General features: G+C 42.7%; 1 protein-coding gene across 1 annotated transcript; it reads right to left on the reverse strand.

Annotated features, from left to right (window-relative positions):
- Window positions 1–2,925: 2,925 nt before the first annotated feature.
- On the reverse strand, window positions 2,926–17,052 carry RPS19 (ribosomal protein S19). The gene is made up of 6 exons (XM_033922828.1): window positions 16,965–17,052; window positions 13,086–13,156; window positions 12,060–12,160; window positions 6,629–6,812; window positions 3,860–3,914; window positions 2,926–2,998 (listed from the first exon to the last, which is right to left on the reverse strand). The coding sequence occupies exons 2-6, from the start codon at window positions 13,154–13,156 to the stop codon at window positions 2,972–2,974; spliced, it is 438 nt and encodes a 145-aa protein (XP_033778719.1). The 5' UTR covers window positions 16,965–17,052; the 3' UTR covers window positions 2,926–2,971.
- Between the last annotated feature and the right edge of the window lie 56 nt (window positions 17,053–17,108).

The raw sequence follows: 17,108 nt of genomic DNA on the forward strand, positions 1-17,108 counted from the left end.
AGTCCAAAAATAGTAGGATTAACGGACATGCAATGAAGCTACCGAGTAGTAAATTTAAAACAAATCGGAGAAAATATTTCTTCACTCACCCCCAAATTCTGTATATGGCACCTAAGGTTGTGTGCGCAAAACTTAATTGGCCTAATCAGTGCCAATTGGCAATTAACTATAAATTGACACTAATTAAAAGTTGCGCACACAACTCAGCACAATTCTATAAAAATATGCACCAGTTTCAGTGCATGAATTTGAAAAGGGAGGGTGGCCAGAGGAAGATCATGAGTATTCTTAAAGGTTATGCATATTGTTACAGAATTCATCTGATCCGCAAACAACCACAGGCATTTAGGCCCGAGTTTTAGCTGGCCTAAATGGGGCGCCTAAAAGTTAGGCGACATACAGGCACTAAGTACAATTCTGTAAAATGTACACACACCTTGTAGAATATTTAGTGCTGTTCTAGTTGGTGCCAATTGTTTATATATGGTGGATTCAGGTTTCAATGTGTAATTAAAGCACTAGTGTTGGCTAAGACCAAGGAGCCATCATAGTTGTCCATACTCCTATATCCACAAAGTGCAGAAATCTGCACTCAAAGGGTATGGTATCGAGTCCTATAGTCAGAAACTAAGTGTAAGCTTTGTGGCTGGTTGTTTTTGCTCCTTAGGTCATGGTTGATAGGCCCCAAAACACTGTTGAGTCAGATCACTGCCTTGGAAGCTGCCTGTTGTGGTGTAGATGCAGCACTGCATGTCAACATAAGATTTGCAGGAGCACCATATCATCTCTTGGAAGTCTGGTGCCATCAAGACCATCACTGGAGTTTGGGAACTTTGACTCTGAGGCTATATGGCGGATGGGTAGACTATCTGCCATCACATTTCTATATTTCCAATGCAAAGGAAGCAGCACCCTTTGCTCAGGAGCCAACCTCAAGGAACTGAATTGTTGAGCAGAGAAAAGTATTTATCACATACCATCGTGCCATGGGATGGGGGGGGGGGAAGCAGATTTTTGTTCTCCAAGGCTAAAGAGGAGAGGATACCTCTGGTCTTTTCCCAAAAAGTGTCCTGGTAAAGGATTGGCTCCTTGGAAAATGTTGTTTTCCTGCCCAAATACATAGTTTTTCTGATCCTTACCACGAAATGGATACAAGTACTCTCTCCAACAGTGATAGCCTGGTATGGTAGTTCATTCCTTGACATCCAGTCTGGCAGATCTGGTCCCTGCAGCCATGAAGGATTCTGTGGGCAGGCCACCAAGGCTGTAGGTATGCCTAGGTATTTTAAGATGTGGGGCATTTTGTTCTACAGGTTGGATGTGGCGCTTGGCAAAGTAAAAGACATGCAGTGAATTTTTCCATAAATTTGAGGAGCTGAGCAGTAAAAGTATCAAAGGTGACAGAATCCCAGGGTGGGGGTCCAGGTTCACAGCTGAATGCAAATCCAGGGCGAGGATCAGAGATAAGGTGGCAACTAAATGGGTGGGTTTAAGTATACATATGTTACCATATGCATCCTCTCGTGCACTAGCTCCGCAGGACATTTTGATTTGGTTGTCCCAAATCAAAAGAAGTTGCACTTGGAAACAGTGAGAACTAGTATGTTTTCCTGTACAGGCCCAACTGAATAGAATAAGCTTCCAGTTCATATTAGACAGCAAAGGGACCTTTGTAACTTTTAAAAGAATGTCAAAGCATTATTTATTTTGTAAGATGAAATATGGTTACTGACGTTTCATTATGATAGAGGACTGAGACTTTTTTCTGCATTGTAAAATTTTGTGTATGTAAGGTTGTAATCCGCCTTGTTAAATGGCGGTTTATAACTATCCCTGTGGTTGTGGGGTTCCAGCCACATAAAGCAGTAGCAGTGGCATAGCAGAGCTAAGGTTCTGTGCCAAAAAGGTCCAGTATCTATTGACGTTAAGGAGGAGCAAAGGTAGGGTCTTGAAATTCTGCAATGTCATTTGGGATGTAGGGTGACCTCTCCCAACTTTATCTACTTCTGGAGGAAGAGGTGACATCTGGACCTAGCATGCTTCCAGAGACAAGTAAGTGAGAAGGAAAAGAAGATCTACCGGTGTCTTCTCTGGAATCCCTAACCCTTTATGTAAGAGAAGCTGGAATCTCATGGTTGAGGAGGCTGCAGAAGAAGGGGCCATCAATCTGGGGTGGCTCAAAGCTGCATTGGTAGAAATAAGACACCACAGCACCAACAAAAAGGGAGGCCAAGCCCAGGGACTCCAAAATATGAGGAGCCACGAGCTGCACTACCATTGGCATCATATGCTACTGTGTTTCCTGAAAATAAGACACTGTCATATTATTTTTGGGCCCAAAAAAGGCACTAGGTCTTATTTTTTTCATGTACAATCATCTCTCCCTTCCTCTCCTCCACCTCCTCCTTCCTATTTCCTTTCTCTCCCTACATGTGCAGCATCTTTCCTCCCCTCTCACCCATCCCCTTGTGCAGTATCTTTCTATCGCTCCCTCCCATCCCCCTGTGCACCAGAATCCTTGCAGCTTCTATCCCTCCCCTTGTGCACCAGAACCCTTACAGCGTCTATCCCTCCCTTCCCAATGTGCAGCATATTTCTATCCCTCATCCCCCCACCTCCGCTATGCACCACCACCCCCGCTGACCCTTTCATCTCTCCCTCCCATCCGAACCCCCGACCCAAAATACTTGGAAACAAACGGCAGCATAGGCTGCATCACGGCCTGCCCTTCTCACGTCCAGGCGTTCCTCTGCCGCATCACTGATGTCATCAGTAATGCGGCATGGAACGGCCGGGCCGCAATGCAGCCTGTGCAGCCATTTGTTACCAGGTATTTCACTCGAGGATAGCAAAGAGTGCCATAGAAGGCATATTTAGAAATTACAAGACTATTAGAGAAAAAATACCTCTAAAACACACACACAATTATAAACAGATCCATTTTTTATTTTAATTTTCCTGAACTCCCACGTCAATGTTTTTTGCTTGCTGCTGCAACCTGAAAGAGAAAGATAATCAGTTGAGATCAATCACGCATGGGCACATATGGCATCAGCTAGACCAGAGTATTGCAAACTGTGTGCCACAGCAAGATTCCAGGCGTGCTGCAAAAGACGAGTCGGTCTCTACCAGCACCGGCACCTCTCCTCCTCTCTGCCCCTCCCCCCCTCCAAGCAATATAGGGATTTCCAGAACCTGGCAGTTTGTCTGGATTTTGGAAGGCCCCCAAGCTCTTGGTCGTATCTACAGGGCCTCTGAGCATATGATGACATCACATGCATGTGCATGATGTTACCAGTCGAAGTCTACGCAAGCTCAGAGGTCCTGGAAATGTGGTCCCACGTTTAGTGTGTCGTGGCGGAAAACGTTTGCAAGATACTGAACTAGACAGACAATCTGCACCACTCTGACTCCTAACTCCAAATATTAAGGCTGAACAGATTAAGAAGAACATTCTTTGCAACCCAAATATTTAGAGGAATGTTTAATAAACATTGCTTATTATTATTACGAGACATCCCTAAGTAAAAACTATTATTATTTTGTAACATGTATTAAAATCGGCAAAGACCTCTAGGAAACTACATGGAAATACAGAAAAAAATAACTACATTTAAATTTAAACACCAGCAGAAACTACTCAAACTCAACTTTGAAGCAGGTGCCACAGCTGGCAGAACCACACAGGCATCTAGCTCAGACCATCTAGGTGTAGAACTAGCATAGAACCAGACAAAACACCTCATGAAGTAACGCCCAAGCTCTTTATGAACACAGCATCAGAAGTTGTCTTCTAGTTATTAAAAATAAATAAATATATATCACAAGTGCACTAGATGGTAGATTTAGGTATTGTTACCTGTCCTGCAATTCTATCCAAGTCTCTCTGTCCCTGAGGAGTCAGTTTGCGACCTCTGAAAGAAAATTGGCCACACTCAGCTTTACTGTTGCACAAGAATACAAAGTATGCCACGAGTCAGCTGGCTTAGTTGGTCAGCATCTTTCAGGCCTCAGTTTGATCACACCTGAGAAGCCTGGCCACCATTTCCACTGCGCTCGACATACCAACATTTATTTTAGTAATGCCTCCTAAGGAATTTTGTGCAATGCAGAATTTGGATCAGGAAAGCAGCCACCGCAACCTGCATGATCTCCACCCCAAACAAATCAGGAAGTAATAGCGGTGGCAGCAAATGGCTACACATTAGACCAGGGGTGTCCAATGTCGGTCCTCGAGGGCCACAGTCCAGTCGGATTTTCAGGATTTCCCCAATGAATATACATGAGGTCTATTTGCATGCACTGCTTTCATTGTATGCTAATAGATCTCATGCATATTCATTGGGGAAATCCTGAAAACCCGACTGGATTGCGGCCCTCGAGGACCGACATTGGACACCCCTGCATTAGACCTTTTCTTCTCTCCTAAGCTTAACTGCTTCTTTGAACTGCATGGCAGTACAGACTGCAATAAAGTTCAAAACAGCAGTTGGGCCCAGGATGGAGAAAGATGAGTGTCCCATGTGCAGCTATTTACTGCCATCTGCTATTGCCATTTGATTGGGGGTACAGCATGGCCACCAGGATGTAAGTGGAAAGTAAGAAACAAACAGCAAATGCTGGGGAGGAAGGGAGAAAAAGAGCTGGTTGAGGTGTCAATGCTGGATAAAGGACAAAGGATCCTGTGGCTTAATACCAGGAAAGGAGGTAGGGATGGGATACAACAGTGGTATCAAACTCACGGCCTGGGGGCCACATGCGGTCCGCCAGGTACTATTTTGAGGCCCTCGGTATGCTTATCATAATCACAAAAGTAAAATAAAACAGTTTCTTGATCATATGTCTCTTTAGCTATAAATTACAATATTATTATTATGACTTAGCCAAAAGGAAAGATTTATAAAGTATAAAGAGTTTTACCTCATGCAAAACTGTTATTTCTTTAATAAGACATGAACTATTTTTTCTGAGGCCCTCTAAATACCTACAAATCCAAAATGTGGACCTGCAAAGGGTTTGAGTTTGAGACCACTGGGATACAACTATGGGCAGGATGCACAAGGCCTCGGCAAACTGGTAAAAAACAAACAAACAAACAAAAAAAAAAAACAGGTTGGGAGCAATTTTGATTTCCTGGGGTATGCTCAGCACAAAGAGCATGGAAATCATATTACATTACATTACATTACTGACTTCTCTTCTGCCTGTACCTTGCAGTTCAAGGCGGATTACATCAAAAGATGACTGGACATTTCCAGGAAAAATTACAATTTAAGGAGCATGCTATTTGTGCCGAGTGTCCCAGAGAAAGGGACAAAGAACTGTGCCTGTGCACAAGAGCTAAGCGGTAGGCACAGCTCTTCTGAAGAGGCCTAGTAGTTTCTGATATGCCAGAGCTGCAAGTTTTGTTGGGGTTTTATTTTTTTTTTGGGGGGGGCAGTTGTTTATTTTCAGTTGTGATATGGATGCAGCTGTTGTGTGTCTGTCCCCCATGCCTAACAGCTGCATTCTGACCATAGGTGCAGGACATACACTCACACAACAGACGCACAAACAGCTGCCGGCAGCTTTGGACCTACTTGAAAAAGTTTGCCTAGTAAGAGGTAGTCATTCCATTCTGAGCACAAGGAGTGCTCATTTTAATATTAATGAGCTCCCTATAATGCATTTGCATAGGCTTCTCAGGGACTGCTACAGCAATTGGTCAAAGCCCCCAAGAACCCTTTTGAGCAAGGCAATTCAGCCTCCCAAGCAAGCTAGACTGGCTACTACCAATCTTACTTGCAAGGCAAGCTTTTGAGCATCAGGGACTAAGTTGCTACAATAGAGCTGGGAAGGGTAGAACCTGGAGAATATTGCTCAGGAGTGTTGCCTAAGGAGGAAAATTTGAGGAAGAGGAGGGGATTATGAAAGGGACAGCACCCTGAACAAAAATAAAGTATGTGCAGAATATTTAAAAATTCTGTAAACCGTTGAAAATGATATGCACAATTCTACCAGGGTAGTTCTACAGGAAAGAAACAAGAAATAAAAACAAGAATTAAACTCAAATGACCAAAGTAGCACATTATTTCCAGACTCTCAAAAAAGACAAAAAGTGTACACACTTCATTGGCATTCTAAAAAAATTAACAGAACAAACATTTTAGACAGTTGCCTTTTACAGGCCCAAAATGATGTAGAGTGGAATACAATCCACGATAGAACTACTACATCCAAATATACATACAAAAACCATTAAGTCATCACCCGATAAACAGTTTACAAAACACACACACACTTACCACCAGCCACCCTTAATGTCCAGCTGGTACCAAATATTAGGTCCAAATATTCTTAGAACTGACATAGATGAAAATTAGAATAGGCCAAACAATCATGTTTTCATTTTGCTTCTAAGCTTAAAAAGCACTTCCATATTAACTTTATTTTGGAAAGAAACTGATAAGAGCAAGCACAATACACAAACTTAAAAGCTTTAGTTGCAACAAATTTTCAATATGCTAGGATCCAATTAATGCAGAGAAATATCATCATGGAAAAATGCAAAAAATATTAGAAAACAAACCTCTCTCCCCTGCAAAACCATTCTACAGTGTTTCAAATACAGCAGTGTGCTCTGTCTCACCCATTGGGGTCTTTTTCCACCATCTTCAGCCCTTCCAATGATTGCAAAACTCTCCTGGCCACACTCTTGGAGCCTCGGCTGAAATGGCTGGGCATGACTCCATTGCGCTGACGACCACCATAGATCTTGGTCATAGAGCCTACTCCAGCACCACCACGGAGATACAGGTGGCGAGCTGTGGAAGCTACAGACAGAACAGAACAGAATCAATTTCACTGTCAAGCATCAAGGACACCCAAGAACAAAATTGTCATATTGGGTTGGGTTCTTATCAAAGGTGCTATCGAACCCAGTATCCTGAATTCCCAACAGTACTCAATGAAGTTCACAAGTACCTGGCATGGCAGGATCCAAGAAGTAGATTCAATGCCGTTTACTCTTAGGGATAAGCAGGGTACTTTCCCCATAGGTCATTCCATGTCAAGTGGTCTAGGGCTTCCCAACTCACCATCATGAATTTTGATTAAACTTTTGTGTACTGAATATTACATGACTCAACCGAACTCTGGTAACGTTTAAGATCCACCAGTGAAATGCTTGTGGAGATTTAGCTCTGTTTGACCATTCTGGCCCATCCATGCAGAAACAGGAAGTGGCATCAGAGGAGAAAGGATGGACCAGCATGTGCGCAATGTTGCTAGGGACCTTTAAGGTAGACCGGTGTATATGTGTGTGGGTGAGGGGAGATGGAGGACCGGGGGCATGAATGTGATGTTGAAGTTGCATATAGGGGGGAAAGATGCTGGATCATGCCAAAGACAGGTGTTGGGAGTGAAAGACAGCAGAGGAGACACTGCAACGTGATTAATGTTTTAAAATCATGATCAGTAATTAATGCATTAATCGCAGTTAACTGAGTAACTTCAAGCCCTAGAAAGAATTACTCACATTTCTGTTCCACTTCATTCATGATTTTATAATCTCTGAATCTTTCTACATATACACATTTCATTATTCATATAGATCACGAGTGCCCAACCTGCGGCCCAGTGAAGTATTTTGTGCGGCTCCAGTTGAGAGCAATGCAAAGTTTTCCTCTGCTGCCCTGGGTGTTTACCGTCTTGCTGTCTCCATCCTCTGTCTTGCTGCAGCATTTGCGCGTTTGTGCGGCCCCAGAAAATTTTTTTTCGCCCAATGCGGCCCAGGGAAGCCAAAAGGTTGTACACCCCTAATATAGATGATCAATATGATCCAGTCAGCTTTGACCGGGGGGGGGAGGGGAGGTCAATTTTAATCCCAAGATCCATATTCTAGGATTTGCAGACCCACTATTGTCAATACAGAAGACCACATGATCAGTTAAAGAATGCTTAGGTATAAGAGTGGGAGTTTGTGGCATAGTGGCTCCTTCACAGCTCCGGGGTAGTATTTCTCCCCGTGGCTTCTGAGGCCTTTTTCCTTCTACTAGATGAAGTGTTGTATCTAGGCAGGAAATAATAAGGCAGCATACGCAGCAAGGACAACTGGGGTTTGCATTGTATGTTTATAGTGGTTAGTGCTACAGCCTCAGCACCCTGAGGTTGTGGGTTCAAATCCCACGCTGCATCATGTGACCCTGGGCAAGTCACTTAATCCCCCATTGCCCCAGGTACATTAGGTAGAGTGTGAGCCCACCGGGACAGATAGGGAAAAATGCTTGAGTGCCTGAACATAAACCACTTAGGCTTCATACTCATGGAGAATAAGCCTTAATAGCAGAGCTTTCAAATTATTTTTAAAAGTTTTCACATCCTGCTCTAACCTTAAAGATAAAGGTAACATATTCCATAATTTAGGATCCATGATGTAGAAAATAGTATTTCTATACTCTTCCAGTCATATTGACAAATGAAGGGATATCCAATAATCTACAAAAATGTTAAAAAGAAACAGCCCAAGAACCAAACCTTGCAGCACACTGGTAACATCCCTTTCCTCAAGAGTGAGCCAACATGGTCATGCTGTGGCCGACTATAAAATGATCCCACTTTTTCTTTGCAAATAACATTCTATAAGTATTTAATTTTTCATTTTATCAGACCTTTGTTTACCTTGGCCAACCTTTTGTAGAAATGAAGCTGCAGAACTATGAATCATAATGAGACTATAAGAACATAAATCCAAAACCACTGATGGTTACAGTACAAACATGCAATGAATATTTAAGAGTGACCAAGATGGTTAAGGGGTTGTAGGAGCTGCCATACAGCAAAAGATTTGAGAAACTGGACCTCTTCTCCCTCGAACAGAGGAGATTGAGAGGGGACATGATCGAAACATTAAAGGTACTGAAGGGAATAGACTTAGTAGATAAGGTCAGGTTGTTCACCCTCTCCAAGGTAGGAAGAATGAGAGGGCACTCTCTAAAGTTAAAAGGGGATAGATTCCGTACAAACGTTAGGAAGTTCTTCTTCACCAGAGGGTGGTAGAAAACTGGAACGCTCTTCCGGAGTCTGTCGTAGGGGAAAACACCCTCCAGGGATTCAAGACAAGTTCCTGGTGAGCAAAAGCGTACGCTGGTAGGGCTAATCTCAGTTAGGGCGCTGGTCTTTGACCAGAGGGCCACCGGGTGAGCAGACTGCTGGGCACGATGGACCACTGGTCTGACCCAGCAGCGACAATTCTTATGTTCTTATAAAAGAGAATAACTATATATTTAAGTATACACAAACCTGTACACACAATAAAAATCACCACAGGAAGGAGCCTAAATCAGGGATGTACAACACTAAAATCCAATCCAAAGTCACTGTACACACAAGCATATTTGTGCTCTAATGTAGTGAGTATTTGATTTGGCCCCATATACATCATTTATTTCAATTCTTAGTGGCCGGATAGCAATCCATTTAAAGTATGACAGATAAAAACAAATTCTATGTTTTCTGGTAGTACAGAATTGCCTAGTTCCCCATTTTAAGGGCAACTTCCCAGAAGGTAGAAAGTTTGTATAAAGACCAAACCCATCCCTACACCCCATTTCAAAAACACCTTTATCAACTTGAAATGAGAAACTTATGAATATATTAGCACACCAAGGGCCAGCCTGGCATTTCAGCAGCAGTGCTGTGACGGCATGAGATCTCAGCCCTAGTTTAGAATGAGCTGCAAGTGCAAAGAAGCAGCAGGAAACTGCCAGGTTTAAGAACAGCATTAACTTTCTGAAAACTTAAAAAAAATTCTACAATTTTTAAAGATTTGCTCATCTCATCTGGGAAAATTACAGAATTGCACGTATGGTTAGGCTCCAAGTCATCTTTTTCAAAGCTAACTAGTGATTAAAGCAGCAGGCCGAGAACCAGACGTCAGGGTTCAAATCATGCTTCTCCTACTGACTTCCCTAAACTTCGTGCAATCACTTTACCTGAAGTACAGTCTGTAAAGTCCTCAAGAGACAGGCAAAAATATCTACTCTATTAGATGTTACATCTTGAGTTATCACTGAAAAAACAAACTAGATCTCTAGCTACAACAGTTAATTCATACCCCGCTGTCTGTTAACTTCTTGTTATGTAATCACTCTGCCCACAGGAGGAAACACATCTGCAAATACCTCCAGGTTGCGCCTTTCAATGCCAGGCATTGTTCCTACTCCCACTTCCTACCAAGCTATTGGTAGGAAGGTTCAAAGGGAGATCTGGGAAACTACAGACCAGTGAGTCTGACTTCAGTACTGGGAAAGATGGTAGAGACCCTAATAAAGGACCGCATCATCAATCACCTTGACGGACACAAACTGATGAGGACCAGCCAGCATGGCTTCAGCAAAGGAATGTCTTGCTTAACAAACTTACTGCACTTCTTCGAAGGAGTAAATGGGCAGACAGACAAGGGTGACCCAGTCGACATCATATATCTAGATTTTCAGTAGGTCCCGCATGAACGTCTACTTCGAAAAATTGCAAGACACACAATCGAGGGTGATATACTAACGTGGATTAAAAAATGGTTGGCAGATAGGAAACAGAGAGTGGAGGTGAATGGACAATACTCAGACTGGAAAAGCGTCACGAGTGGAGTGTCACAGGGTTCGGTGCTTGGGCCTGTGCTCTTCAACATATTTATAAACGACCTAGAAATTGGCACGACGAGTGAGGCGATTAAATTTGCGGACGATACAAAGTTATTCAGAGTAGTGAGGACACAGGATTGTGAAGACCTCCACAGAGGCATAAATACACTCGAGGAATGGGGCGTGAAATGGCAAATGAAGTTCAACGTGCATAAGTGCAAGGTGATACACGTCGGTAACAAAAATCATATGCACGAATACAGGATGTCCGGTGCTATACTCGGAGAGAGCTCCCAGGAAAGAGACTTGGGAGTACTTGTAGACAAATCAATGAAACCGTCCGTGCAATGTGCAGCAGCAACGAAAACAGCAAACAGAATGCTAGGAATGATTAAGAAGGGGATCACGAACAGATTTGAAAAGGTTATCATGCCGTTATACCAGGCCATAGTACGCCCCCACCCCCCCTGGAATACCAAGTCCAACACTGGTCGCCGCACATGAAAAAGGACATAGTACTACTCGAATAAGTCCAGAGAAGGGCGACAAAAATGGTTAAGGGGCTGGGGGAGATGCCTTACAACGAGGCTAGAGAAACTGGGCCTCTTCTCCCTTGAAAAGAGGAGGCAGAGGGGACATGATCGAAACATACAAGATATTGAAGGGAATTGACTTAGTAGAGAAAGAGAGATTGTTCACACTCTCCAAGGTGAAGAGAACGAGAGGGCACTCGCTAAAGTTAGAAGGGAATAGATTCCGTAGAAACGTAAGGAAGTTCATCTTCACCCAGAGAGTGATAGAAATGTGGAACGCTCTTATAGGGGACAGCACCGTTCAGGGATTCAAAAAAAGGTTGGGTAAGTTCCTACTGGCCCAGAACATATGCAGGTGAGGCTAGACTCAAACAGGGCACTGGTCTTTGACCTAAGGGCTGCCGCATGAGCAGACTTCTGGGCACGATAGACCACTGTCTGACCCAGCAGTGGCAAATCTTATGTTCTTGTGAATCAACTGCCTCCTCACATCAGATCCCTCAAAGTGCTTTTGAACTTCAGGAAAGTTATAAAAAATTAATTCTTCCCATACATCCAGTCACTCCCTTCCAACCATATGTATTCTAATGTATACTGAACTAGATCCACTCTGTTAATTGAAGATCGAAACAACCGAAGGTTGACTTCAAATGACCAATTTGTATGCTAAACTTGATTCTGTATATCTAACATTACTGTACACATGTAAATTCATGATTTGTCTATGCATTATGTATGTCAACCTTGTTACCCATTCTGAGCTCGTTGGGTAGGATGGGATAAAAGACTAACTAACTAACTAAATGAATGAATGAACCAATTCTGCCACAAATGGACCAAACTACAAATTGTGTCTACAATTTAAATAACCCTATAAACTTGGTATCCCCAGGCAATTTCCTCTTACCAGCTCTTGTGTAGAACCAGTTTTCATCATAGGGAGCCAGCTCCTTGTGCTTGGCCAGTTTGACTGTGTCCACCCATTCAGGAACTTTCAATTTTCCAGATCTTCACAAAATAAAAAAGCAAAGTGGTTATTTGCATGTAGTCTTCTCCCCAGCCACAAGTTAATGGGACATCAAAACCAAAAAAAGAGACTGCAGAGATGATGTACAAAAAGCCAAGACTTTATTTAAAATCAATAAACAATTTGTATCCAAAGAAGATGGTTCACTTTGTGCTCGAGACCTGGACCCAACACAGTCCGTGTTTTGAAAAACACTACTACAGGATCCCCAAATTGATGCTTTTTTAAGAAACTACTTCAATCCAGTTTGTATTTCACATGGTTCTCAGAAATTGAGTTTCTGACACATCTAGGACCCCTGAGGAAGAAGTGTTTTTCGAAACACGGACTGTGTCGGGTCCAGGTCACAAACACAAAGTGAACCATCTTCTTTGGATACAAATTGTTTATTGATTTAAATAAAGTCTTAGCTTTTTGTACACCATCTCTGCAGTCTCTTTTTGGTGTTCGACAATTACTGCAAACTCAGATTTCTCTTGTGTTTCGCTTTAATAAATGGACACAACAGAAAAGTAACAGTTGTTTGTCAGTTTCATATTCATGGCAACCCAAACATCTCACTGTTAACAAATCTCGTAACCTCATCATGACAATCTCTGAAAATACTGAAAACTGTAAAGAACACTTATAACTAAGATTTCTGTCTTTAAAGTGATTTGCACAAAGGCATGAAATAAAAACAGTTTTGCATGACTGCATACGCAATGCCCAATGTTCACAAGACCTAAAGCGAATGATCTTAATAAGTTAAAAGGATCCCCAGAACAAGCAGAGTTAGCTACAAAGGGCAAAAGAAAAAAATATGCTGCGTGTCATGATAGCCACTATGTGTACAAAATTTGTACTGTAAAGAAATGCTGCTGCCCTGGACAGGCCACATCAAGCAGCATTTAAAGCAGTGCTCACTTTTTAAGGAAGGCAGACAGGGCTCGAACGAACTCCTGCTGGTTCACATCTTTAACTGTAACACCAGGCATCTGGAAAAAAAAAATAAAGTAGGATTAGAAAGTTAAATCCCAGTGTATCAATACTCATTATTTTGCATAGAATAACTGAAAAAGCTACCATTTATCCTATCACACTATTAGATGTAAACAGCACTATACATAAGAGGTGCTCTCTGCTCAGGACCAGTCGAACCTAAAATTTAAGTACCCCCAGGCACTGGATAGGAGGGAGGCCAAATCTCCGCAAAATTAAAGGCAGAGAGGTTCAGGTATTCATATCAGAGCCTGCCACACTTGTGCCACCAACTTTAAAAAAAAAAAAAAAAAAATGAGTTGCAGAGGCTCAGCCGCTACCGACCTTGGCTGAACCTCACTCTTGAATTTTCAATTTTCTATACCATTCTCCCAGGGGAGCTCAGAATGATTTACATTAAATTTTATTCAGGTATTCTAGCATTTTTCCCTGTTTGTCCCTGCAGGCTCACAATCTATCTAATGTACCTGGGGCAATAGGGGGATTAAATTACTTGCCCAAGGTCACAAGGAGCAACATGGGTTTGAACCCACAACCCCAGGTGCTAAGGCTGTAGCTTTAACCACTGTGCCATACTCTCCAACACACACAGATAAGGGGGTGGCATGTCTAAAGAATGAGATTATGTACTTGTTCCAAGTTGAGCCATTTGGCCTTAGCAGCAAACCAACAGTACTCCAGAATTTGGTTGACTACTTCATATACCTGAACACATCTGCTCAGGACAGACAAAAATGAAATAAGAACTCACAGCAACCATTCAGGGACCCTGGCAAGGGAGGGAGTGAGAGGGGGCAGGGCACAGATCCTGTCAGAGCAGGGCGCATGAATATTACTCTTTCCCAGGCTTATACTCGAGTCAACCTTTTCCTCCTTTTGGGGCGAAACTTGGTACCTCTTCTTATACTCAGATCAACTTATATTCAAGTATATACTGTATCTTCGCCACCACTCCAGAAAATTTAAATGTACCAAAGACAGCACCTAGATCCTTTTCCTCTTTTTAACCTACCCATTCTCTCAAATACCAATTCCATTATCAGAAAGTAAACACAGCTCACCAACATCAAAACCAATACGACACAGTTTTTGAAAACTCACACATTTACTTGAATCAAGACTGTATATCACAAAATATATTTTATCTTAAGCTTTTCTTTTTCCAGTGGCTATGCCACTTTTTAACCATTCGTTAAATATCTCTGGCTCAGAGTAGAAATTAAAAAAAAGAAAGAAGCCCGTAATAGTAAGAAACACCCAACATAAATTATATCACTGATAAAGAATAAACAGGGATTACTACAAACCTTAGAGAAACTACTTTTTTTTTCTTCTAATCACTTACAAAGCCATAATCAGTGATATAAAAACATAAGAATAGCCTTACTGGGTCAGACCAATGGTCTATCAAGCCCGGTAGCACATTCTCACTATGGCCGATCCAGGTCACTAGTACCTGGCCAAAACCCAAAGAGTAGCAATTTTAAATTAGTTTTGTGTGAATGTTAAATTTAATTGCACCTACTTTACAAGATGCAAAAATGAGTGTATCCAAAAAGTGGCACACCCCCTAACGCCACATCTATCAGACTTTATAGCCTCATAGGTTTTCTTCCCTTCAGAAAGCAGGCTAATAGCAGTTAATGTAGCTAGTTTTTTAAAGGTTTGGACTAGTGCTGCCCGATTTGCCAATTTGAATCGATTCACCAATTTATTTCAGTGAATTAATTCATTCTGCACAAAAAAATAAAAATAAAAAAATTGGACTCACCATTTCCTCCAGGCCACAAGCAGCCTATTCAGAGTGCCACCTCTGCTAACAGACCTCCGCCACTGCTGCTTTAGGAGGCCAGAAAGTATGGCAGGTCTCATTGAGGGGGGGGGGGGGAGAGTCAGTCAGGGGATGCAAAGAGATGGGAAGGATGGTTGGAAAGCTGGAGGAAGAATTGTTGGTCATGGGGTGGAGATGAAGGGAGAGTTGCAACAAAGAGGTAGAAAGGGGTGAGAGGGAGAAATCCTGCATATGGTGAAGGGGAGGGAGATATACATGGAGAAGAGAAAGAAATGTTAGATATAGGACGGAGGACAGAGATAGAAAAAACTGTTGCATGTGATAATGGAGGGGAAACATGCTGCTTGGAGGGGAATTGAGAGGTTTGACCCAAGGCATAAGGCAGTGAAATATGGTAAATAGTGGGATACAGAAATACTGGCTATGGCAGTGAAATGGAAGGTACAAAGATGGAAGATGAGCACGGAGAAAGAAAGCAACATCAAATGGGCAGGAGACCCTGGTGAGTGAGTGAACAGAAACCAACGCCTGGGACCACATGATTTGACTAATAAATGACCAGACAAGAAAAGGTAGAAAAAATTATTTTATTTTCTATTTTGTGATTACAATATGTCAGATTTGAAATGTGTATCCTGCCAGAGTTAGTGTTAGACAGAGAGAGGAAAAGTCTTTTTTTATTTTGTTTACACCACAGTGCCAGGCATGAGGCTACGAAATAAACCTTTCAAAAAATAATCACCTTATTTCCACATAAACAACCAACCAAATACTTTTATGGTCACACAGTGACTCTAGGGGGGTTTAACAGCTTATGGCAGTTGCAATGTGTTAGTACTTTAAAGATGTACCCGGAGCAGTGAAAGAGCAACAGCAGTGCCATCCTGCATTCAGATAAGTTATCTATCTTTTCCTTGTATGTTATTAGCAGGTGGCAGAGACAGTGAACTTCCTGTGATGGTCTCTATTATAACTGACTCCTGTGACTTTTCACTAGAGTTTGGTTATGGGTCAGAGCGTTCACTTAGAAATCTAGTCACTGTGTGACCATAAAATTATTTGGCTGTTTATTTATGTGGAAATAAGGTGATTATTTTTTGAATTGTTATATGGTTATCACCTTTGAAGAAACAAGGTCCCTTATATTTTATGTGTAATACAAAATAAACCTACAAGGACGGGGTTTTTTTTTTTTTTTTTGGGGGGGGGGAGCCTGGTTGGAAAAAGCAAACTGAATCAAGTAATTTTTCCCTGAATCCGGCAGCACTAGTTTGGACAAGTTCCTGAAGGAAAACTCCATAGTCTGCTACTGAGACAGACATGGGGGAAGCCAATGCTTACCCTAGAATTGGAAGCATGGAATGTTACTACTCTTTGGGATTCTACATGGAATGTTGCTACTATGCATTTGGGTTTCTGCCACGTACTTGTGACCTGGATTGGCCACTGTTGGAAACAGGATTCCTGGACCATTGGTCTGACCCAATATGGCTAGTCTTATGTTCAGAAAAAAAACCCCAGAATATTTTCCATTTCAGCACAAAAGCAACAAGTAGAGTAAGCATACAAAAAAGAGGCACGAAGATAAATAATTTTTTCCACATAAAATTACACTAGACAAAACAGCGAGGCACTTCATGGACATAAGCATCTGAGCACCAACTCTCATAGCTGTTACCAAAAGAGAAAAGCCAAAACCCAGGCTAGAGATCTCACGTGCTCAGATTGCATCTGCCCACCCGAAATGCGGGGATGGCGAGTCTAGGCCCGAGAAAGACAGATGGCACAATCCCAACATGAAGCTCCAGGCCCCGAGTGGGGCTGACGATGGGGAAGGCAGGCCACGCGCAGCACGAGACGCGGGAAGGGGCCCAGACCTCAGAAACCGCCACGCGCCGCGCTCCCCGGCCTCAGCAGAGCAGCCCCTGGCCGAAACCCCCCTCCCGCCGCCTCCTAGCTCTACTCGCGCTTCCCCAAGTCCTCCACATCCCTCTGCTCCCGGCCTGCCTCACCTTCTCTCTCCGCTGCTCCGGAGGCAAAAGGGAAAAAACGGGGTCTCCCAGAAGCAAAAGAAGGGACTGGCTTGACCGCGCGCGCGGCTCGCGAGACTTCAGCCGCCGAGAAACCGTAACTCCAGGAGGGAGGCGCAGGCCCAG

The sequence above is a fragment of the Geotrypetes seraphini genome, chromosome 15 (assembly GCF_902459505.1).
Source record: "Geotrypetes seraphini chromosome 15, aGeoSer1.1, whole genome shotgun sequence".
Classification (NCBI taxonomy): Eukaryota; Metazoa; Chordata; class Amphibia; order Gymnophiona; family Dermophiidae; genus Geotrypetes; species Geotrypetes seraphini.